At 46.8% G+C, this 25,145-nt stretch overlaps 1 protein-coding gene across 1 annotated transcript in view; it reads left to right on the plus strand.

The window, feature by feature from the left end:
• The window catches only part of LOC116437427 (protein patched homolog 1-like), a 261,983-nt gene extending 237,661 nt beyond the window's left edge, over positions 1–24,322 (plus strand). Inside the window, exons 22-23 of the mRNA XM_032095080.1 lie at positions 22,639–22,887; positions 23,795–24,322. Of these exons, the coding sequence (XP_031950971.1) occupies positions 22,639–22,887; positions 23,795–24,322 (777 nt within the window). The remainder of the gene's footprint in view (positions 1–22,638; positions 22,888–23,794) is intronic.
• The last annotated feature ends 823 nt before the right edge of the window (positions 24,323–25,145 follow it).

Consider the following 25,145-nt stretch of genomic DNA (forward strand, 5'->3'; position numbering starts at 1 on the left):
ATTGGTCCCCTTGCTGATCCCCTGTATCCCTATAAAAGAAGACCAATTCACCTCTGTAGAGAGAGAGCTCGTCCCTGGCTTCCCTTCGCCGGAGGGGACCCACAATAAAGCTACCTTCGTGCGGAACCAGCCACACGGGCCTTCTCGTCTCTCTCTCTGGTCTGGTTTGGCCTAGAGGCTGCCCTGCAGAGCTGAGCTGGAATCACGAGCTGATATCACTAAAGAGCTGACAGCTTCTGCAAGGGCTCCTCTGCCAGCAGCTGAGAGGAAGACACCGGACCCCGGGAAGGCGATTCCTTTCGGGACCATCTCCCTGGACCGGTCATCTCTTCCTGGGTCACAGCCTCGGACCCCACCACCAGCTGTAAGAACTGGCGCTCGAACAGCCTTGGATCCCGGACCCCCAGACCTGGCCTGAGCTGCGTCTTGATCGCCAAGGCAGAACCAGCCGTTCGTGTGCTGATCCTCTGAAGATAGACCTACGTTTTAGCAGGCCTTTTGGACGGGGACAGTTCGAGACCCTCTCCTCCGACCTAGGACTAAGTCCCTGAGGATCGAACTGCCAGACCATCCCCCCAGAAGACCTTTCCAGGAGCCAGCCCCACCAGAAAATGGGATTTGTAAGTTTAAACTTGGGGTTCTGTCCTCCTCTTGCGCGCATTTTAAGTTATTTTGGTTTTTTTTCTCTTTTTCTGCTGAGGGAGAAACTAAGATGGGACATAGGCAAGCTAAATAAACCCAGCCTTTCCCAATCTGAGAGAGACCTATACCCCTTTCTTCTGACTCTTCTCTTAAAATCTGACTTTAAATTCCGTAAAGGTGTTCTTTCTAAGAAAAATCTTAAATCTTTCAGTAATTGGATATCTCTAAATTTCCCTGAAGCTACCACCGATTCTGTTCTTTCTGATTCGTTCTGGGACAGTGTGAGGAACAAACTGTATTCCTCTCAAGCCTCGGGAAACCTCTCAGTTTCAAAATTCATTCCTTTATTTCATTTACTGGTTAAAACGTGTCGTGCGAAAACCCCCCCTCAGCCAAACCCCTTCTCTGCCCTTTCCCCCTCCCATCCCCCCTCTCCGCCTCCGGCAATGGCCAGCCAGAGCGTGGACCCAGCCAGCTGCCCCGGCCCTGGCCCGGCAGGGGTGCCGGCCCCCCCACTTCCCTTCCCCGATCCCCTGTTCCTGACGGTCCTCCCCTGTCCGGCCCCCACTGCTCGCCCCCTCGGTTCCGCTGTCACCCCCCAGGCAGCGCACGCGGGATCCATCCCAGACCCATCCCCCCTCCCCGGGATGGATGCCTCTGAGCCGCCCCCAGCCCCGTCTCCCTGTGCCCCTGGTATCCCGCAACCCTCCCCACACGACACCACCCTTTCCCCTCTCGCACTGGCCCGCGGTGCCTCCGACCCCCCCCACCCCACCGCGTCCCACGCCCCTGCGTCCCAGTCTTCTTCTGCGTCCCTGCTCCACGCGGTCCTGCCCTCCCCACACCCCAACGCGGCGGCCCCGTCCCAGCAAGCCGCCCCGCCGCTGCCCCCCCCCCCCCGCACCCACGGAGCAAGCATGGTACAACACGGGACCGGTCCCGCAGAGCTCCGTGCACACATCGTGGGGCACGGAACAAGCGTCACGCCCCCCGCCAGCGTCTGCCCCTCACACCGCTGGCGGAACGCAGCTATCCGTAGCACCGCCTCAGGCTATCGCCCATAGAATGGAATCTCCCTCCCCCCTTCCCCCACCGCAAATGGCTCTGCCACCCTGGCAGGCGCCGGCACACCCGCTCACCCCCCTCCCAGCTGCATCTTGCGCAATCCCTGCTGATGTTCCCCCCTCCCTGCACCCCCCCCTCCCCCTACTACAGGTTCTTGCGCAATCCCCATTCCCCCCACTGCTGCGCTAGAGCCTACGGCCCCCCCCCCCCCTCCTTTTGCCCACCCCGACTCCACATGGAATTGCGAAACCGGCACTACCTGTAACCCGACCCCCCAAACGACCTGCTGCTGTACAACCTCTCCACCCACATGCTGCCATAACAGGACCCCTTCCCACCCCTCAAACCACCCCCAACCCCCCGCCATCCCTGCCCTGGGTAAAGCAGAGCCGGCATTTCAAAAATGCCGTGCTACGCCCCCTGTATCCCAGCCCCACTCTGCCACGGCCTATTCTTCCTGTTCAGATGACAGTAGCAGCAGCTCTGACTCTGAATCTGAAGACCGATGGGCACAGACACGCAGGGAAGCGAACCGGGAGGGGGATTGGGAGTTGGCTCAGAAAATTTCAGCTTTTCCAGTCATTATAGGGAGAGGGAGGAGGGGTGGTCCAACTACAAAAACATGGGAACCTATCCCATACAAAGAAATCAAAGAGCTTAGCAAGGCAGCAAAAGACCATGGGAGAGGGTCACATTTCTTTAGAAACTTATTGGAAGCCACTTTCTCTGCCTATACATTAGTACCACATGCTATTAAAAACATTATTAACTGCATCCTTTCCCCTGCCGAATATATGTTATGGGAAAGGCATTGGAAAAGACATTTAAAAACACTGTCTGACACTTATGCTAAAGATGCAAATCAGGCAGATTGGACAATAGAACAACTGGCTGGAGAAGGTGACCTCCAAAAGCCCTTAGATCAAGCTACAACCTTACCTGAAGTAGCATTACAAGACATAGCTATTGCAGCTAAGACATCGCTGTTTCTCACCCCTGATGATTCTGTTCCTACACAATATTTCTCTAACGTCAAACAGTCAGCAAATGAAAGCTTCATTCAGTTTGTTGATCGTTTGAAAGCTAGCTTAGAGAGACAGATAGAAAGTCCAGATGGACGAAAAGAACTTTTGGGCAAACTTGCCATGGTAAATGCTAATGAACAATGTAAGAATATCTTGAGGGCCCTACCCATGGACACAGAACCCACAGTAGAACAAATGATAGAGAGCTGTACTAGACACACATCCACAGAGAACACAATGACCCAAGCAGTTGTAAAGGGCATCACAGAGGGAGTTTCCGGTGCATTTGCTGCAGCAGTCTCTAAGGAGAATGCCCGCTGTTTCTATTGTGGCGAACATGGACACTTTATAAAGGACTGCCCACAAAGGTCACCCACCCAGGACCATCGTGCCGCCTACCAAAGGCACCAGAGACAGCAACAGCACCAGCAGCATCCAAAAAACTTCTATCGGAGCGCGGTGTCAAGGCCCCACGCTCAGACAACAAATCAAAGGCCATACTACCCCTCCCCGGCTGCAAACTCCACATCGGACCACCGAGAGCAGACAGCTGGACCTCGCCCGGCACCATCATCCCAGGCGATCCCAGAACACATGAGAAGGATCCAACACACGGAGCGCTACCGATCGGAACGAGACGCCAACTGGTAACATCACTGCCAATTAACTTTGTTGACAAGCGTTTTTATCGTATTCCCACAGGAAAGTATGGACCACATGACGGCCCGTGGGACATTCTTATCCTAAGCGATACCATCCATGGTCCAGAACAACTCTTTGTATTACCTGAGATACAAACAGTGCACCCTGGACAAGAGATTCTTGTCCAGCTTTGCTGCACGGACACACCTTTCTTTCTCCCACAGGGAACACCAACTGCTCAAGCTTTTTTACTTCCACTGAACTGCCCAGAACAGCTTCCCCTCAATCCTACAGCAATGTGGATAGAGATTGTGGGCTCAAACAAACCGACCATTGAGTGCAGCTTGTTCTGTAAAGGAGAGAGGGTCTACCGCCCAGGGATGCTGGACACCGGAGCAGACGTGACCATCATCGCCCGCTCCGAGTGGCCAGGGAATTGGGAACTGGAGCCAGTGGCAGGTATGATCTCCGGGATTGGTGGAGTTGCAGTATCCATGAGGAGCAAACAAAATGTTGTCATTGAGGACCTGAGGGCAAGATAGCGACCACCCGACCATTTGTGGTAAGAGCCCCCATCACCTTATGGGGCAGAGACCTTCTATCCCAGTGGGGTGCCACTCTTACCATTCCCAGCCAGGATTTCTGACTGGGGCCACTGAGAAACGCACGCTGCCATCTACCCCCCCGCTCACCTGGAAGACTGACAACCCAAAATGGACAAGGCAGTGGCCCCTTGATAAAGAAAAACTCAGCGCGCTGGAAGCCCTGGTGGAGGAGCAACTTGCCAAAGGTCATATCACTGAGACTACAAGTCCTTGGAATTCTCCTGTCTTTGTACTGAAAAAGCCCGGCACAAACAAATGGAGACTACTCCATGACCTACGAAAGATCAATGAGGTCATTGAAGACATGGGCCCCCTCCAACCCGGCCTGCCATCACCATCGATGCTGCCCCGAGACTGGCTGCTGGCCATCATAGACATTAAAGACTGTTTCTTTAACATCCCGCTCCATCCCCAGGACGCACCACGGTTCGCCTTCTCCATCCCCTCTCTTAACGATGAAGCCCCACTCAGAAGATACCATTGGCTCGTCCTCTCACAAGGCATGAAGAACAGCCCGACCATCTGCCAGTGATACGTCGCCCACATACTATCCCCCATCAGGAGCCTGTTTCCAGAAGCAATCATTTACCACTATATGGATGACATACTAATCTGTGCATCAGAAAAAACTTACTTGGACAGAACTCTTAAAAAGACAATTGAAACCATAGAAGAAGCAGGGTTCGAGATTCGTGAGGACAAAGTGCAGCACTCCAGCCCATGGACTTACCTCGGCCTCCAGATCCGTGAGAGAACCATCGTACCCCAGCAACTCTCCATCAAAAAGGACCCTAAAACCCTAAGGGACTTACACAGCCTGTGCGGATCCATAAATTGGATACGCCCCCTACTGGGAGTCACAAATGAAGACCTTGATCCCCTCTTCAACCTCCTCCACGGCAGCAAAGACTTGGACTCTCCATGCGTCCTCACACCTGAAGCCCGAGATACCATCACTAAAGTTCAAGAAGCCCTGTCTTCACGTCAAGCCCATCGCGTTGAACCCAGCCTGCCTCTCCAGTTTGCAGTTTTGGGTAAAGCTCCCCGTTTCCACGGACTGATCTTCCAATGGGACCCTAAACTCAGAGACCCTTTGCTGATACTTGAATGGGTCTTCACAAGCCATCAACCTACAAAGAGATTAACCACCTTCCAAGAAGTAATGGCACATTTAATAAAAAAGGCCAGAACTCGTCTCCGCTCTCTTGCAGGGTGTGAGTTCACATGCATATACTTGCCATTGACCACTGAAGATCTGAGGCTGTTGCTCCGGACCAATGAGAGCCTCCAGTTAGCCCTAGATAGCTACACAGGCCAAATTTCCGTTCACATGCCAAAGCATAGACTTTTCTACCGTGAAGCAGCTTTTAAATTGATTCCAAAATTAATCCAAAGTAGAAAACCTCTTAAAGCTCTGACCGTCTTTACTGATGGTTCATCACATTGGTCTGTCATGACATGGAGGCAACCCAATACCCAGAAATGGGAATCTGATATCTAAATAGTAGAGGGATCTCCACAGATTGCTGAATTAGCAGCTGTTGTCAGAGCCTTTGAGAAGTTTAAAGATGAACCTTTTAATCTGGTCACAGATTCGGCTTATGTCGCTGGTATAGCTATGAGGGCTGAACATGCTTTTCTAAAGGAGGTCTCCAACCAAAAACTATACCAATTGGTTTCTACATTAATCCATTTAATCTCGCACAGAAAACAGCCTTACTACATTATGCATGTGAGGTCACACACTGACCTCCCTGGTCCCATTGCTGAAGGGAACAGGAGAGCAGATGCACTGGCCATGCCAGCAGAGACTGCAAACGTCCCTGACATCTTTGCCCAGGCAAAGTTGTCACATGCATTTTTTCACCAAAACATTCCTGCACTCGTCAGAATGTTCAAGCTTTCAAAAGATCAAGCAAAAGCTATCATTGCAACGTGCCCGAACTGCCAGAACTACCAAATACCATCTATGGGTACTGGAGTCAACCCCCGTGGTCTGAACAGCTGCCAATTGTGGCAAACTGATGTAACCCACTTCCCATCCTTTGGGAGATCCAAATACGTGCACGTGTCAGTTGACACATTTTCTGGGGCAGTGTTTGCGTCAGCCCATGCAGGAGAAAGTGCCATCCACGTCATCAAGCATTTTCTCCTTGCCTTCGCCACCCTAGGAGTCCCTGAAGAAATCAAAACAGATAATGGGCCTGCCTACACCTCTCACAAGTTAAAAGATTTCTTCAACCAATGAGGAATAAAACACAAGACAGGCATACCTGGCAATCCCACAGGACAATCCATCGTAGAAAGGACCCACCAAACCCTCAAAAGAGTCCTCAACCAGCAACGGAGAGAAACAGAAATCTTGTCTCCTGTTGAAAGACTCTGTAAGGCTCTCTATGTCATTAACTTCCTAAATGGTACCTCATCAGAGCCTGACCCCCCAGTACTCCGCCACTTCACGGAGAAGCCACCAGTGCTGGTGAAGGACCCTGAAACACACCAGGTCTCTGGGCCTTTCCAACTGATTACCTGGGGGAGAGGCTACGCCTGTGTCCAGCTACCATCTGGCCCGAAGTGGTTCCCAGGAAAAAGCATTAAACCATACTTAGGCCCTACAAACACTGCTACCACAAACACCAAGAACTCTCCTGAGACAAATACAGGACCTCCACAAAACCAGACCAGCTCGGCATGGAGACGAAAACGTCGCCGGATGCCCACCAACCAGGAAAAAGATCGTCCCACCACACGGCAGCAGACGAAACAGAAAGCTGAACAAGAAGCTACAGCAAAAGTCAAGCCGTAGGCCAGACACAGCCTGAAAAACTGATCCCTAGTTTATATGTTATCACCCCTTGTTACCCCAGAATATCCCCTTCCCTCAACCCTTGTCAAACTTCCCTAAACCCCAAAACCTCCCCTCTCACCACAAAGCTAACAAATCTTGCTTGTATTCCCTCTCAGAAGCCCCATCCCTGCCCAAAGATGAAATGTGTCTACGTTGATGCTGTCCTCACCACAGCCTTGATGACCTAAAAGTAGACAATGACCTTTTTGGACGATGGGGAATAACAGGATGGATTGCATCTTTGATTAAGGGAGCTCTGTGGGTATTCATTGTAATTATTATTGTGTTACTTATGTTCTCTTGCCTCCTACGTTGCTGCAGAAAGGCTGCTGGGAATGCCTTTTTAATAAATACAGAAGGGGGAGTTGTGGGATATGCCCAGCCACTGCCCTGGAGGGATGTCTGCTGAGATAAAAGATTTTGCAATCGCCCAGCAGGACTGCCTGGAAAGGTGACTACTTTTGAGTCATGGTGAGGAAAAGTAGACCCACAATCCTTTGGGAGACCCTATGCAGATCGTTCTGTAACCCATTGGTCTATCCCAGACCCTCTGTAATCCATTGGTCCCCTTGCTGATCCCCTGTATCCCTATAAAAGAAGACCAATTCACCTCTGTAGAGAGAGAGCTCATCCCTGGCTTCCCTTCGCCGGAGGGGACCCACAATAAAGCTACCTTCGTGCGGAACCAGCCACACGGGCCTTCTCGTCTCTCTCTCTGGTCTGGTTTGGCCTAGAGGCTGCCCTGCAGAGCTGAGCTGGAATCACGAGCTGATATCACTAAAGAGCTGACAGCTTCTGCAAGGGCTCCTCTGCCAGCAGCTGAGAGGAAGACACCGGACCCCGGGAAGGCGATTCCTTTTGGGACCATCTCCCTGGGCCGGTCATCTCTTCCTGGGTCACAGCCTCGGACCCCACCACCAGCTGTAATACAGGACCACAGCAGAGACATGAGCTTTCAGCAGACCATTGGCCATACTATCATAATTCCTGAGCTTGTTGGCAACTGAGCCCACTGTTTCTCGGTTATTGTCAGCCTCAATCGTTGCAATGAAGGTGGTGTATTGCTGTGGCCCTAGCTTTGCCAGGTTCCACATCATCTGTCCTGTGCACCTGACCTTATTGGGGTCATTATCATGCTGTCCATCCCTCCCAAAGAGTACCTCTAATACTGCCACCTCTCTTAGCTGCTGGATCCCTTCCTCAAGTGTCTTCCACTGCATTCTATGATGGTACTCCTGCATTCTTTCTTTGTGAATGAACCTTTCTCTCACACTCATTAAGAGCCGCTCCCAGAGAGAAAGGGCCCTGGCTCCCTCACAAATATCTGGTCCACACCTGGGTCCTGGGTCAACGATCCCAGATACCTTGCCTCACCACTATCCAGTTGCACACCTGTGCCCATAAGGTCCCAAACCCAAAGCAGACAGGTTGTATAAGGCTCACGCCCCCTTCACACAATGTCTTTTCGCATACCACAGAGACTGTCATATGACAGGGACTCACTGATGATTTCTGGCTCTGGCTCTCCTGCTGGTTGTGAGGGCCCTGGTTCCCCATCATCATTAACTGGTTGTACTGATTTGGTCTTATACTTCCTCCTTTGCACAGGGGCGACTGCTGCTGGCTGTGGTTGTCTTTGTGGTTCAGCTGAAACCTGGACGGTTGTAACATCTGTGGGTTCTACTGCTGCACCATCGGACTCACCCTCTTTGGGGCAGGGAGAGGGTTTTTCACTAGCTGAGGAGGTGTATTCCCCTAGCAATTGGCATATCCCCTGGCCCATCTCCTGGCATATCTCCTGCATCCCTTTCACCAGTACCCCCACCCCGTTCGGGTAGTCCATTTCTGAGGTGGGCTGTTGGGCAGTATCAGGCTGTGCGGCAGGATCTCTAGTGTCTGGGGCCGTGTCAGGTTGTGGGGCAGGATCAGGCTCTGGGGTAGGATCTCTAGTCTCTGGGGCCAGTGTCTGGGTAGTTATCCAAGCCAATCTCAACTTATCCCTGAGTGCTAAATAGAGTAGGCCTACCAGCACCAGTTGGTTAGTACTCAGAGGGAATCTAAACCCTTTGAAAATTGGTGGGGTGGGCCCAAAGAACTGGTTGAGGGGTTGGGAGAAAACTTCCCCGGTGTCATTTCCTCAAAGAAGGTACCATTTTTAACATAACCCCTAAAACATGCACTCAGGGTGTGATAGCCCTTTATCCATGTACCCACATTCTGGAGGAAGTTAAAAATCCATGAATTCCTCACCTTCTCAACCCGTAGTGCAAACTGGATAACAGCAATGGTAACCTTAGTCAGAGGGCCCATGATTAGGTAAGGAGCTACAAAGGGGCAGAATATAGCCACGGCCACATGCCACCTGAACCAGGGTAAACTAGACCACATAGTGCTGCCTAACAAGGTTCCTATATCCAGCACACAAAATTAAGTTATCCAGGAACTGTTATTCCTTTTTCACCTCTCTCTCTTAATGCCCTCAGGCCCCACGGTTGGGCGCCAAGATCTGTCTTGGTTTGAAAGACAGGTGTCTGCTAAGGAAGGCAGAAGCCTCCCTTGGAATGGCAGATGCAACCCCCTTCCCTCCGAGTTACTATCATTTTGAAATCAAGGGGCTTTTAGGCAAAGATGTGGGAAATAGGAATAACAGTTCTTTACTATTATATATATATAACCAGTCAAACAAACAACAATAACTATGGCAGTAACAGCAAACAATCACAAACCCAGTGCCAGCCTTCTCGGCTGTCAGGCCCTTTCCCCTTGGGTGCAGTTCTGCTTGCAGCCGGCAGGGGCGCTGGTGGCTCCCGGTGAGCAGGGCAGGTGCGATGGTTTCCCCGCGGCTGCAGGGGGAGCTCCGGAGCGAGCTCAGGGAGCATGCGGCACTGGTGCCCTGGAATCTTGGGAAAGGGATGGAACAAAGGCTTCACAAACCCCTGGGCAGCTGGCCCCTGTGTCCGGCCAGACCCTCGGGAACGGCAGGCTGGAACGGCAGGCTGGGACGGCAGGGACGAGCACAAGTCCCGGGTGGCAGACGCGATGTATCTAAACGGGGTACCCCCCAGAGGTCTAGGCAGGCAGGGCGAGCACGGCTATAATGTAGCGAAGGCTCTAAGCAGCAGCAGGGCAGGGCGGCCACGGCCTGGCTCCAAGAGGGGCAGGGAAGGCGAGCTTGGGATCCCGGTGTTTTCTCCAGCAGAAAGAAAAGCGGCCGTAGGAAAAGCAGCTTCCTCTCTCTCTGGACTCCGAGACCCAACTGACCCCACACCCAGGTGAAACAAAAGAGTAGCCAGGAGCACCCCACTGCTAGTGGGTAGCTCTTTGTTTTCCTTAAGTACCCAGTGATTTGTCGTCTTAGTAACAGTATGGGGGAAAATTCCTTTAACAGAAAAAAAACTAGAACTCCTAAAAAACCCCAACAACCCATTGGATTAATTAATTACGAGAGATGGTACTACGCGACTAATCGGATTTATTGCTTAAAATAACAAAACGCATCAGTCTCGAAGCGTGAGATTTTACAATACCTCAGAATAATGGCGAAAGTCACAAGATTTAAAGTTACATCATAATTTATAACTTTCTAATCCAATAGGCACTTAAAGCGACACTTTGTTTTGACTTTATGACCTATCACCCGTGGCACTTCTCACTGCAATGCAGCTGTGTCTTGACCAATAAATTCTCATGTCATGTACACACAGATGTCTCTATTATACCATCTAAATTCTTAACTTAAACTATATAAAATCACATTATTATATTTAAAACTCTCCACCAACATCCATTTACTTATAACTATAGGAACACAGGCTTGTGATCCTTTTGCTTAAGATCTATAAATCTCTGTCAATTAAGCCAAACCTAGTCTCTTCCAGGGTTGTAAATCAAAACCTCCTTTAATTGCAGGAGTTTCTACTCCTCTGTCTCCTCTGTCTCCCCCTCCTTTCTGCACCAAAAAAACTCCTTTGATGGATTTATCAATCATTCGCTGCACACATTGAAACAAACAAGGTACCATTATGAGAACTATTACTATGACTTCCAAAATGTATAGGCCTGTTGTAAGACATTTCTTTATCCACGGTGCTAAGCCCCATCCACTAAACAAATCATGCAGCCATGTTCCATCATCGATTTTTATTTTTGACACACCTTCTTTAAGTTTTTGTATGCTCTTATGAATAGACTCTGAGTGGTCAAACAGATTCATGCAGCACATCCCCTCAAAGTCTTTGCATCCATGTCCATGGGTCAACAGGAGAAAATCAATGGCTGGTCTATTTTGTAAAGTTGCATGCCTCACATCTTTGACATCTGCTAAAAGGCCTCTTAGTGCAAGGGACGTGGCATTAGATTGTTTACTCAGCCAACATCCCAACTGATCCAACTGCTTTAACACAACTACTGAGGCAACTGGTGGCATAAGAAGAGATGCTGCAAGCCTTTTTCCATAACCCCATGGGGTAAAATCATCTTTGCATTCTGGTCCATATTGATGTGGAACAGATTTTTGTCTGTGTCTCGTTGGCAATTGTCTTCATATTAGGAGTAAATAGTGTAAGTTCTCCCAAAGTACACGGACCACCTTTAATGTTTGAAGGGATAGCTGGCCATGCTCTGTCTCCACATTCAAAAAACATTCCTCTTGGTAATTGCAAAGGAATAGAGCTAGGTGCAGATGAGACTATATAAGTACTATTACACCAAAAGGAATGGTTTTTATACACAGGGTGATGTGGAGAAACATCTCTCATCATTGATTGATTGGTGTTTGTAGAATGGAACTCAACACAGAATTTCACTTTTACAGAACCAAGGATTTCTAATTCTTGGTGTTCATCAGAGGTTTTAGGAAGATAGGGAGTCTACCATTCCCATGTATTTACCAGGGTATAGTGTTCCGAAACTTTTGATCTTGCAAAGGTACCTCGTAGGGCTCTGTCAATATTCTCTGGTATTGGTCAATTCTCTATTGGAACATTGGCTAAACAAGTTGAAAATGGATTTTCTGGAGTTGTGGTAGACAAACATAGAGCATCCAACCCCGAAGCATTAGCTAAAGTCACCCAAACATTGGTCTTAGGTTGATCAACTCGCAAAGCTACACTACTAGAAGCAAACAAAACAAACAAAGCAAAAAACAAACTTAACATTTGATTAAACTTCATGTTTCTTGAAAGTTCTCTTGGCAAAAGACTCCTCAAATTTCAATCTTTAAATGAATTTTTAAGAATATTTTTGTATTTTCCAAGTTTTGTTTACACCTCATTTAATGATGAGGCACAAAGATATTTTGTACCTTCTTTAATATAAGAAAGTGAGGATTATTTGCCAAAAGAGCTTTGCAATATTTTTGTTTATGCACTCTTATATTGACCTAAAATTTACAGCTTTAACAATAAAACAAGAGATTGCAGGTATGGGCTGTAGTCTCTGCGTAGTTCACGTCTGTGTACTCTCTTCTCTACTTGTGGAGTTGCCCACGTCTTTCTGTGCATGGTATGGTTTCACATTCTTTGCAGGAAGCCACCTAGGTCCCATACCTGTAGAAACACAAGCAAACCCTTTGCCCCAGGTTATTAATGGGAATGGACCTTCTATTTGTCCTGTTTCTGGATTTCTAATCAGAATTAAAGGATTTTCTTTTAATCTTGCATGTGTGCTATTAGAGAAATGCCTAAATATTGGAGGATCAGGCTCTGCAGAAGAGCTATTCAAAAAGTTATAAACATACAAGGCTTTACTTAATCACATCTATGGTGTTGTCTGTGCTACATCTCCTTTTTGCTGATCTAAAATACATTTTAAGGAATGATGTGTCCTTTCTACAATTGCCTGACTTGTGGGCGAATAAGGAATGCCAAAAGTATGGCGAATGCCCCAATTCATCAAAAATGTGGCTACCTTCTGGGCTGTATAAGCAGGACCATTATCTGGTTTTATTTCTTGAGGCACCCGCAAGGAAGCGAAAATTTGCAAAAAATGCTGACACACATGATTTGCCGTCTCTCCTGTGTGTACAGAAGCAAAAACTGCATTGGAAAATGTATCCACTGACAGATGGATATTTTTATATTTTCCAAAAGATGGGTATTTGGTAATATCTGTTTGCCACAATTGAAAACTCTGTAGTCCTCGAGGATTTACCACTCCTGTGGAAACAGGGGGCTGCACCAGTTGACAATCTGGGCAGGTATTTACAATTCCTCTAGCCTCATCTCTGCAAAGGTGAAACATTCGCACAAGAGCTTGTGCATTCTGATGAAAAAAGGCATGACTCAGCTTTGCCTGTTCAAAAATATTTGGTAAGGTGTTCAATATGGCTACTGTTAATTTATCAGCCCTGGAGTTACCTTCTGCCAGAAATCCTGGAAGCGAAGAATGAGCTCTAATATGGGAGACAAAATATTGATTAGTTCTATTTTGCACAAGTGTATAAAGACATGTAAGATAATGATACAGAGCATCATTGCTAACTATTACCGCAGGCCTGGGCCCTAGGGTATATCACCGTGTCCCGCAGCCATAGGGAGGAGGAGGAGAGAAGAATTGTGCCGCAAGATTGATTTATTTAATTATTTTACAAACTCTTTTATAGACTTTTTTCTTCATAGTCTAATTGGACAAAGGATCAGCCACCCCTTGGGGGTGATTGGCTAAAATCCTAAAACATCCATTGTCAAAATATTTTTCTACTATACCATAAACAAGACTTTCCAAGGTTGCAGGTGGCTTGGTTGTTTACATTCTCTGCTACCTCTTCTGTGAGAGAGAAAAGTCTCTCACGGACTTAGAAAATAGCAAGAAAATCCTTGCTAGCAGCATTTTTGTATCTACAGCTAACATCTTTCAAAACTGATCCTTCTATTCTCCTAACTATATTAGCAACATAAGCAGAATCCGTAATCAAATTAAAGGGCTCTTGGCGATGTGACGTCACAATCTCCTCTTAGCAAGTCAAAAACTGGAGCAAGTTCATCATTGGTTGTAGAGGAATTCCTTGTGGAATGGGGGCATGGGATACCCCAGGAGAGCTTGGGCATCCCAGGGCTGTTGCGGAAGTACCCCTGACGGGACCTCAGGCTGAAGATAGGCTGTTCAAGGCACCTGCTAGCCGGCAGCCTTGAACAGCCTTGGGAAAAGGTATACACTGGTCAGCTCCCCCGCTGCTTCGAGGCTTTCTCCTGGGAAAGGGGCGTGAACTTTGCAAAGTATAACTTGGTGGAGGTAAACAATAGAACTGGAGCACGATGCTCAAATCGTATCGGTATTCGTATCGTCACCCTGGCTGGATTCCCCTGCACCCGGGACCCCCCTCCTGCTAAAATTGGTGATCCCCAAAATTGGCGATCCCCAAAATTGGCCTGATCCAATTGATTTCTCCCAAGGGCTGCTGTAGATACTGTAGATTGTTGACACAGATTCTAAGTTGTATCTTCTGTGGCTTGATGTTGTTGTATCTTGTTGATGTTGCTCTATCTTCTTGGGTTTATCTGCCCAGTTGGTAAAGCTAGGCATCTCTTCTGAAGAATTATTTGGATTATTAAAATAAGGAGATCCCAAGCCACTCGCTATTACAGCTGGTGGTGGGGTCGGAGGCTGTGACCCAGGAAGAGATGACCGGCCCAGGGAGATGGTCCCAAAAGGAATCGCCTTCCCGGGGTCCGGTGTCTTCCTCTCAGCTGCTGGCAGAGGAGCCCTTGCAGAAGCTGTCAGCTCTTTAGTGATATCAGCTCGTGATTCCAGCTCAGCTCTGCAGGGCAGCCTCCAGGCCAAACCAGACCAGAGAGAGAGACGAGAGGCTCATGTGGCTGGTTCTGCACGAAGGTAGCTTTATTGTGGGTCCCCTCCGGCGAAGGGAAGCCAGGGACGAGCTCCCTCCCTACAGAGGCGAATTGGTCTTCTTTTATAGGGATACAGGGGATCAGCAAGGGGACCAATGGATTACAGAGGGTCTGGGATAGACCAATGGGTTACAGAATGATCTGCATAGGGTATCCCAAAGGATTGTGGGTCTACTTTTCCTCGCCATGACTCAAAAGTCGTTTCCTTTCCAGGGAGTCCTGCTGGGTGATTGTGAAATCTTTTATCTCAGCAGACATCCCTCCAGGGCAGTGGCTGGGCATATCTCACAACTCTCCTTTATAGCTCTCCTTAAATCCTTAATGTCATCATGTGCTAGGGCTTCCCATCTCGGGTTTGCTCCCGCTCTGCCATATTTCACCGGCAATGCTAACAACGATTTACAAGCTGGAATGAGATCATCCTCTTTAGATACCTCCCGATGTATAGCATTCCAATTTGTTAAAACAGGCTTTTCTCCCAGATTTATTTCCCTCTGCTTATCGGCAGAGAAAAGCCTATTTATCTCTTGAAGGCTTAAATCAAATTCGTCCTCTGATGGTAAACACTCATCCTGAACATGCACATCTGCTCTGCTACTAGCAACTCTCCAAGTTTTCATGGGAGCATCCATCTTTGTTTTCATCACTTCTGGAGTTGTCATTTCCAGGGATGTCACTTCCGGAGATGTAATTTCCGGGGCCTCCTGCCCTCCAGCACTATCCGTCACTTCCAAGGGCTCCCCCCTCCCTTCTTCACCACCCCCCCTTTCAGGTGCAATATCACAAGCGGCCGGAGGGGGCGAACAACGTGCAGCGCAGTTAGAATTCCAGAGACACCATTAATTACTGAGTTATTAAAGAGTTCAAGCCGCCGCCTTATCTTTTGCAGTAGCAAGATCGCAAAATTTAGTTGCAACGTGGTCCCAGACAGATTTATGGTGGAGAAGATTACAGTCCACGTCTGGGCAGTCACGGAAAACCCAAAGCAATAAATCATTAACTTCTTCACTCAGAAGAGGCTCAGAATGTAAATTGAGCAAAACGTCTAATTTATTATAAACATCTCTCTGTTATTGGAGGTACTTTTACCGACCTCCCGCCCTACGGTCCCTACCTTCACTCACTCAGAAGGCAGCGTCTTCCATCGATGTGCCAGGGAATCTATCGGCCAGCGACAATCCATTAAGCTTTCTTTCAGCTTTGGCTTTTTACATCAAATCACCCTTCCTTTCAGGGTACGAGTTTACGAGGCTCACGTCGACCGAGGGTCTCAAACCCCATCCGACGTTCCTGCAGTAAATCTGCCGCACACTGGGCACCACTTATAGAATATTCAGGTGTTCCACTCGTCGGAGGAAATAATTTCAAGAGATGGGACTATGTGATTACATGGATTTATTGTTTAAAATAACAAAACACATCAGTCTAGGTGTGATATTTTACAATACCTCAGAATAATGGCGAAAGTCACAAGATTTAAAGTTACATCATAATTTATAACTTTCTAATCCAATAGATACTTAAAACGACACTTTGTTTTAGATTAATGACCTATCACCTGTGGCACTTCTCACTGCAATGCAGCTATGTCTTGACCAATAACTTCTCATGTCATGTACACACAGATGTCTCTCTTATACCATCTACATTCTTAACTTAAACTATATAAAATCACACTATTATATTTTAAAACCCTTCACCAAAACACCCAGTGTACAATTTTACTTATAATGATAGGAACACAAGTTTGTAATCCTTTTGCTTAAAGTCCACAAATCTCTGTCAATTAAGCCAGACCTAATCTCTTCCAGGGTTGTAAATCAAAACCTCCTTTAATTGCAGGAGTTTCTACTCCTCTGTCTCCCACAATATTTGGGATGTATTTTTTTTTTGGGTCTTAGTATTTCTGGTGAGTTAACTTTGGGTAACAGCCAAATGCCCACTCAGCTGCTCATTCACTCCCCCTCCTCAGTGGGACAAGGGATAAAAAAGCTCATGGATTGATATAAAGACAGGGAGATTGCTTACCAATTACTCTTTTGGCCAAAAGAGACTCAATTTGGGGAAAATAATTTAATTTATTGCCAATTAAAAGATATTCAGGTAGTGAGAAACAAAAACAAACACTGAAACAAACTATGCCTTTCCTACCCCCTTCCCATGCCCAACTTCTCTCCTTCATTCCAGATTCCCCTATGCCCACTCAAGCAGCACAGAGGAAGACGGGAAATGGAGATTACTCTCAGGATATAGTGGTTTCTCTCTGCTCCTTCTCCCCTCTCGCACTTTTTCCCTGCTCTGGTGTGAGCTCTCCCACAGGCTACAGTCCTTCAGGAAAAAAATAACTGCTCCAGCATTGGTCTTCCATAGGCTGCAATGAATATCTGCTCCAGTACCATGAAGCAACTTCTCTTCCTTCTCTGACCTTAGTACCATGCCTAAACCACAATGTTTTCCTCTGTGTCTGATGATTTCTGCACTTTCTTGGATGTTTTCACAGAGGCACCACCAGATTCACTGATTGGCTTGGCTGTGGCCTGCAGTGGGGCTGTTGTGGAGCCAGCTGAAATTGGCTCTGTCAAACACATGGCAGCCCCTCACCTCTTCCCACAGAGGCCACCCCTGAAAACATCCTGTCCTGCTACGAAAACCTTGTCACATACACCGAATACAGTATTCACAGAATCACAGAATTTTTTGAGTTGGAAGAAGCCCACCGGGGTCATTGAGTCCAATTTATGGCCCTGCACAGCACCATCCCCAAGAGTCACACCATGTGCCTGAGAGTGTTGTCCAAACGCTTCTTGAACTCTGTCAGGCTTGATGCTGTGACCACTTCCCTGGGGATCCTGTTTCAGTGCCCAAACACACTATGGATAAAGAACCTTTTCTGAATATCCAAACGAAATCTCCCCTGACACAGCTTCAGGCCCTTCCCTCGGGTCCTGCCACTGATCGCCACAGTGCCTGCCCCTCCACTTCCCCTCACAAGGAAGTTGTAGACTGCAATGAGGTCTCCCCTCGGTCTCCTCTTCTCCAGGCTGAACAAGCCAAGTGACCTCAGCAGCTCCTTGTATGGCTTCCCCTCAAGGCCCTTCACCATCTTCATTGCCCTCCTTTGGACACTCCCTAATAGCTCAATATCCTTCTTGTATTGTGGTGACCAAAACTGCACCCAGTACTTGAGGTGAGGCCACACCAGTGCAGAGCAGAATGGGACAATCACCTCCCTTGACTGGCTGGCGATGCTTTGCCCGATGCACCACAGGACACAGCTGGCCCTCCTTGCTGCCAGGGCACTGCTGATTCATATTCAACTTGCCATCGACCAGGACCCCCAGGTCCCTTTCCATGGCACTGCTTTCCAGCATCTCCTTCCCCAGTCTTTCCATACATCCAGGGTTGCCCCATCCCAGGTGCAGAATCTGGCACTTCCCCTTATTGAACTTCATATGGTTGGCAATTGCCCAGCCCTCTAATTTATCAAGGGGTCTCTGCCTTTGAGCTAGTCAACAGCTCCTCCCAATTTTGTATCATCTGTAACCTTGCTTGGTATCCCTTCAAGTCTCGTGTCCAAGTCACTTATGAAGATGTCGAAGAGCACAGAGCTGAAGATGGAGCCTTGCAGAACCCCACTAGCTACCAGTCGCCAGTCTGATGTCACCCCATTCATTAGAACCCTTTGTGCCTGACCCATGAACCAGTTCCTCACCCATCTGTCTTGGTTTAACACAATCTAAGGGGAACACTCTAAAATGAGCTCTCCTCCTTTGTTTTAACCAATCCCTTTCCACCAATAAGGAGAAACAAAATATGAGTAAATATAAGTGAAAAAAATAACAGTTTACTAACAAGCAAAGCAGCAACAGGCAAAAAATAACAGTAAATAATCACTAGATACAAAATTGCTAAATCTCATTGCGTGGAAAAATCACACTGTGAAAAGCCAGTGTCCATAAAGAGGACAGAGGAGTCCTGCAACTTTGTTGAAATAAAGGGAGAGAGTCCACTGGGACATACGCCTGTGAGGTTTTCTCCCTTGAGGTTTTGGAGGACACAGCCTCCTTTTAAACTCCCGGCCAGATGTTCCCCTCTTCCCTTCCCCATTGGCTGAGGTACTAGGAAGGTACAGCCTTCCTGAACCGCCTACCACATATTCCCCCCTTAAACATGTCATTTTCCCAAAAGTTCAGAAACTCAGGCTTGTGTGGACCCATTTGTTTATTTCAGGAGTCAAATTGTCTGGGTTCTGTAAGAAACCTGCGGCTTTAAGTTAGTAGAGACACTAAGACCTATTTCAAAGGCATTAACACCCATACCCTCACCCATGGAATTGTTTGTGAAGACATTAGCACACATCTTTCCTATCATCACGAACTCCACGGAAACAAAGAGAAACTTTAAATGGCAGAATATTCCTCCCTTCCAAGATGGCAGCCCCCACAGATGCCTGCGTTGCTCAAAAGACAAAGGGAAAGGGGCCTCAGCTCTTCCCCGCCTCTTATCTCTCCGGTGACAGCAGCTCCATTGAGAAAGGCGGCTGGCACTCAGTCAAGGGTAGAACTCATGGAGGGAGTTTGCCTTTTTCTTGGCAGAAGCAGCAGGCTGGGGCCACTTGGTGCCTTCTCGCTTCAGCTGGGCGTTGCTGGCAGGTTGGGGACCTCATGGAGTGGGGCTGCTCCAATCTTTCCTGGTTTGGTGCCACAACTGCAGGCAGTCACTCCTGGAATTTGCCCCAAGGCAGTCCAAGACCACAGAACACACCTTCTCCAAAAAGGGGAAAATACCCAAAAGAGAACCCAAAACGAAAGCCTCCGCCTGCGCTTCCTCAGCTCTATGGCAAAAACCAAGAGAGAGACTCTGCCCGAGTCAAAGATCACAGGGCTAGAAAGAGGTCTGCTGTACTGCTCCGGCTTTTTAAAGGGACTATGGCATGCCATCCAGCCCCATTTCTGTCTGCAGTCTTAAAGAGACAGCAACCATTTTTGGGCATAGATAGATATGGAATACAATAACATTTAGGGTTACCCAGGACACCATCGCATGATGTGTTTATCCGGCTGTGTGCTGGACATTTTGTCCAGAAGGATCCTGGGAGAGACAGTATTGAAAGCTTTACTGAAATCCAAAAAGATGACATCACCTGGCTTCCCTTGATCAACCAGGTGGGTTACCTTGTCATAAAAAGTAATCAGGTTTTGTTGCAGCGGGGATTACTGCAACATGTATAAGACAGCGAGGCCCGTGGAAAAGAAATATGGACCGATTATTGGTAGATGTTTTAGAGATGTTTATTTTTCAGCCGCATGGCCAGTGACTGCAGAAGAACTGTAGCAATCATGGGACCAGAGGGTCCTTCCCCGCGCAGGGGAACACAAAACAACCAATGGGGAATGGGATTCACCAAGGAGTAGGGAAACCCCGTGCCTTCTAGCCCAGGGTCCTCTCCCCCAGGACCCCACACCACAGGGGGGGGGGAACCCCAACAAGGTTTGACAATCAGAACTTTCTCCTCATGAAGCAGTGCTGGTTGTAAACAATGACTGTATTGTCCTTTAGGTATTTTTCAATACCTCCCAGGATAATCTTCTCCATGACTTTACCAGGCACTGAAGTGAGACTGACAGGCCTGTAGTTTCCAGGGTCATCCTTTTTGCCCTTTGTGAAAATCGGGACAATGTTCGCCAGCTTCCAGTCAGCCAGGAACTCTCCAAATTCCTAAGACTGTTCAAAAATCATTGAGAGAGGCCTCGCGATGACATCAGCCAGCTCTTTTAAATCTTCTCGGATTAATCCCATCAGTCCCTAGAGATTTATAGGTATTGAGCTGAAGCAGCAGATCCCACACAAGTTCAGGGTCAAATGGGGGTTGATCATTCTCACAGCCATGGGCCTCCAGCTCAGGGCACTGGGACCCCCTTTAGTCCATCATCCATGTTGAAGACAGAGGCAAAGAAAGCATTATACATCTCTACCTTGTCCATGTCCCTGTTTGTGAGGTGACCATCCTCATCCTGGAATGGACCGATGTAATTTCTGCACTGCCTTTTGCTATTAAGGTATTTAAAGAAGCTCTATTGTCCCCCACATTACTGGCACCTCCAACTCCAGTTGAGCTTTGGCTGCATGAATTTTCTTCCTGCAGTGGCAGCAGCATCTCTGTATTCCTCCCATGTCAACTGACCTTGCTTCCACTGAGCATACACCTTCCTTTTTTGCCTTATGTCCAAGAGACAATCCCTGTTCAGCCAAGCTGGCCTTCTGCCTCGCCTGCTTGACTTCCAACATTTGGGAATTGCCTGTTCTTGTGCCCTTAGGATGTGGAGATTAAAAAGTGACCAGCACTGATGGACCTCAGCACCTGCAAAAGCATTTTCCCAGGGGACCTTATTTACTGATTCTCTGAGCAGCCTGAAGTCTGCTCTTTTCATGTCCAGGGTTGAAGTTTTGCTGGCACTTTTCTGCTGACTTTCGGCGGGGGAAGACATGCAGACAATCAATGTGATTGATAATGCAAGCTTCGTTCATTAGCAATACAGAGGCACTTATATAGTATCAGTATATATGCTTGTCAGTTCTTGATTGGTTTAAGCTTACAAAAGCACATTCTTACTTCTACATAATTGGGTTAGATAAAAGACTACATTTGGCAAGCTTCTATTATTTATGTTTTGACTTGAGAGATCAAAGATCTTCCTCCCTTCTCATGGTCAGTATATCTTATCAGCACAGGACTGTGCCTCCTTAAAACTCCCTTTTGGTTCTCAGGCCTGTTTCTCACACAGGCATTTTCTCATGGAGGCATTTTCTTGTGCAGGCTTTTGCTTGTACAGTTCTGTTATTAATTTGTACCCTTTATCAATAATCCATGTCCCTGATCCTCTAACCATTCTCCAACACTTTTCCTCCTGTCAATAGAGATTTTGAACTCGATTGTTTCAGGGTTGCTGTGGTCAAGTAAAATAAAACAGTTTTTTAATAAAAGAGTTTTGACAAAAGTGCATAATTTCTTATATTCCTAGATGTATACATGGCCTGTCCCTTATTCAAACAATATATACATATATATGTGCATATATTTCAAGTATGTGTATCCATTACTCTTTGCAGCTAGACACTGAACCACACTATACATACACATTTGAGATCATTTATGAAATCATGCAGCTTAGGGCCATGAAGATGATCAGAAGGCTGGAGTACCTCTCCTATGAAGACAGGCTGAGAGAGTTGGGGCTGTTTAGCCTGGAGAAGAGAAGGCTCCAGAGGGGATCTTAGAGGACCCTTCCAGTACCTAAAAGGGCCTACAAGTGAGCTGGAGAGGGACTATTTTCAAGGGCATGTAGTGATAGGACAAGGGGGAATGGTCTTAAGATAAAGGAAGGTAGGTTTAGATTAAATGTTAGGAAGAAATTCGTTACTGTGAGGGTGGTGAGGCACTGGCACAGGTTGCCCAGAGAAGCTGTGGCTGCCCCATCCCTGGAAGTGTTCAAGGACAGGTTGGATGGGGGTCTGAGCAACCTGGTCTAGTGTAAGGTGTCCCTGTGCATGGCAGGGGGGTTTGAACTAGATGATCTTTAGGTCCCTTCCAACCCAAACCATTCAATGATTCTGTGATTAATGTATGCTGAAGAGGAAGGCAAGGCCAAGAATTCTTTCTATATTTATAAGTTTGTGTGCATGTTTGTGTATAGATATGCACTTGCTGAGACAATGATACATAGAGAAATATGTATAATCCTATTTGCATACATCTCCTGAGATGGAGATCATGTTTCTTTTTCTTTCATGCATTTTTTTCTTGTAATACAGGTGTTGATCAGAAAACTAGTGCTAATGTTCTCATGGTATGAAAAGGCGTATTTGGCTAAAGATTTTTTCTATTAAGTGCTAATAATAATAAGGGTAATGCTAATTGAATGATATCGAATACTTGTAATTATAATTATCACTGTCATTATCAGGTTTCTCCAGCCAGTAGACAAAACAAATTATCTACTCCATCTTCTGAGCCACCTCCCAGCCTTGTGAGGTTTGCACTGCCACTTGGGCACACAAATAATGGGTCAGATTCCTCTGGTTCTGAGTACAGCTCTCAAAATGCAGGCATCAGTAAAGAGCTCCATCAATATGAGGCTATTCAAGGCTCTCTGCCACCAGTCAATCAAGTAATTATTGAAGCCACTGAGAATCCTGTCTTTGCAAGATCCACTGTAAGTAGCTCACATATTGACTGGAGGGAGGGCAAGAATATTTTTGTTTGGTTGGGGTTTTTTAATTTAAATCTATTTTTGAGGGAAGACTATAATATTTCTTTCATGTTGCTGGCTGATTATGCTTTGTGACTGTGTCAAAATATGGAGCACTTGTAGACAGGATGTGAAGGCTTTCCTTTAGAATCAAGTTGGGGGTAAAATTATGGTACCAAAGCTGAGGCCTTCAGCATATGTAATTGCTGTTGCATCATATTAGCATCAGCCACAAAAGAAATTTTAGTTTATTCAATGACTGCTGTGGGTGACCTCCAGGAAAGAAAGTGGGAAGAAGTTTAAAATATCCAAATCTCTTCCACATAGTCCCATGTGTGTCACCATCTCATATACCTCTTCTCTGGACAGCTCACTTGGGGAGAAAGACTTATAGAGCCCAGAAAGAAAAAAACCAACAGTTTCAGGGTTATGTCAAATCTTGTATCTGTTCCATCTTGCTAATGAGTTGGCATAACTGTGGTTTCAAAAGAAAATGTAAAAAGTTCCATCTCCTGCTCCCCATGATGTTGTATGTTGAATTGCAGTGTCAATTTCTTTTTGTTCATCAGAGGCCTAAAAATAGGTACAAGCACAGTCACATTTGAAGTTGGACACAGTTTATTGATTGATGTGGCCCCTGTGCTTCACACTTTTTAAAGAAATCCAGAAACAGATTCCTACAGTCTGTACAAAGTACCCCAGTAACTTACTGTATATGTACGCTGTGTGGAGCCTTTTACGAATGCCTGCAGTTCTGCTTATTGAATGAGTTAAGATATCCATCCCTTTGAAAAGATGAAGCAGTATGTTGGAAGTGTAGCATATGTTTGCCTTGCTTTGTCAGAGGCATAACCATGTGTCTCCCTTTCAGGTGGTTCAGCCAGAGACAATGTATCAGTCAAGTCCCAGAATTCAGTTGAATCCAGAGGCTGGCATTCAACATTCACAGCATCAGGGCAGACAACCGAAATGGGAAACAAGGGAAGGTCTGCAATCACCTCCTTACTGCCGTTGCAGCGACACTTTTGAAATTTCTGCTGAACGATATACAGGACCTAGCAATAGGGGTTGCTTGGGTCACAAGGCTTTTTCTTATAACATAAGAAGCCCAGTGTTTGGTGCCATGAGTGGCTCAGAACCAGTCTACTGCCACCCCATTACTACTGTGACTGCCTCAGCTTCAGTGACTGTTGCTGTCCACTCTATCATCCACAACCACAACTCCTGGGGAGGGAGCTTTCCACCCTACAAGGGATACTATGAATCTGACCCTGGGCCATTTGAGGACCCCCATGTACCTTTTGATGTGTGGTATGAAAGAAGAAATTCTAAAGTGCAAATTATAGAACTGCAAGATCTCGAATGTGAAGAAAGTATACCTGATAACAACTCAGAATAAGGTAGATCTGTCTCCTGTAGCCAGTAGATTTGCCTATCTTGGTTAATGATGTTGTTAATGACACTTCTCTACCCTAGGCATCCTGTAGCAGATTTTGCTTTAAATCTGGAAAGGTAATTTATTTGAATGGTACAGCAGTAGAAACAGCTCAAGCTGGGTGCCTCCAGAGAGGGACCCTGAACAAAGAAATACCTGGGCTATTATACCCTTACGGTCTAAGTTTCCCAACTCTCACATGATTGGTCCAATAATATAATATTTAGGTCTGGGGTCTTCTTCATTGGTTCTCTTAATTGTCTCTAGGCAGGCCATCTCTTATCTGTGAGGTTGCAGCTTCTGCTGAAGGGGGAGTGGCCTTCCTTGCTTCCTTATCTTTCATCGTGAACTGGCTCTGTGGCCTCCTTTTACTAAACTAGGTAAAAGTTCAGGATATCTAGGCTTGCAGCCTAAGGCTTCAGAAAATTTAGCTATTAATGCTAAGCAAGTTATGTTTAACAAGTTCTTTATAAGTAGTATACAAAATTGCACAACAGTCCCCTCTTGTTTTTATAAGCATACCTGCTTTATAAGGGGTCATCAAGAAGGGTGTGTCTTGCATGCTTCTAAGTATAATGTTTCATCAAGAAGTCTGAACATGTTGAAAAATACAACAGAACAATAACAGCATAGCAACTACAGGAAGTAAAATCTTAATAGGAGTGGCTAATAGGCTCGATAACCAAGAATTAATCCCCCAATTGCTGAACAGTGTTTCCCACTAATCTTTTAGGGTGCCTGGCTGTAAATGGGGGACTAATGATTGAACAGTTAGCATTCGTTAACA

The sequence above is a fragment of the Corvus moneduloides genome, chromosome W, assembly GCF_009650955.1.
Source record: "Corvus moneduloides isolate bCorMon1 chromosome W, bCorMon1.pri, whole genome shotgun sequence".
NCBI lineage: Eukaryota > Metazoa > Chordata > Aves > Passeriformes > Corvidae > Corvus > Corvus moneduloides.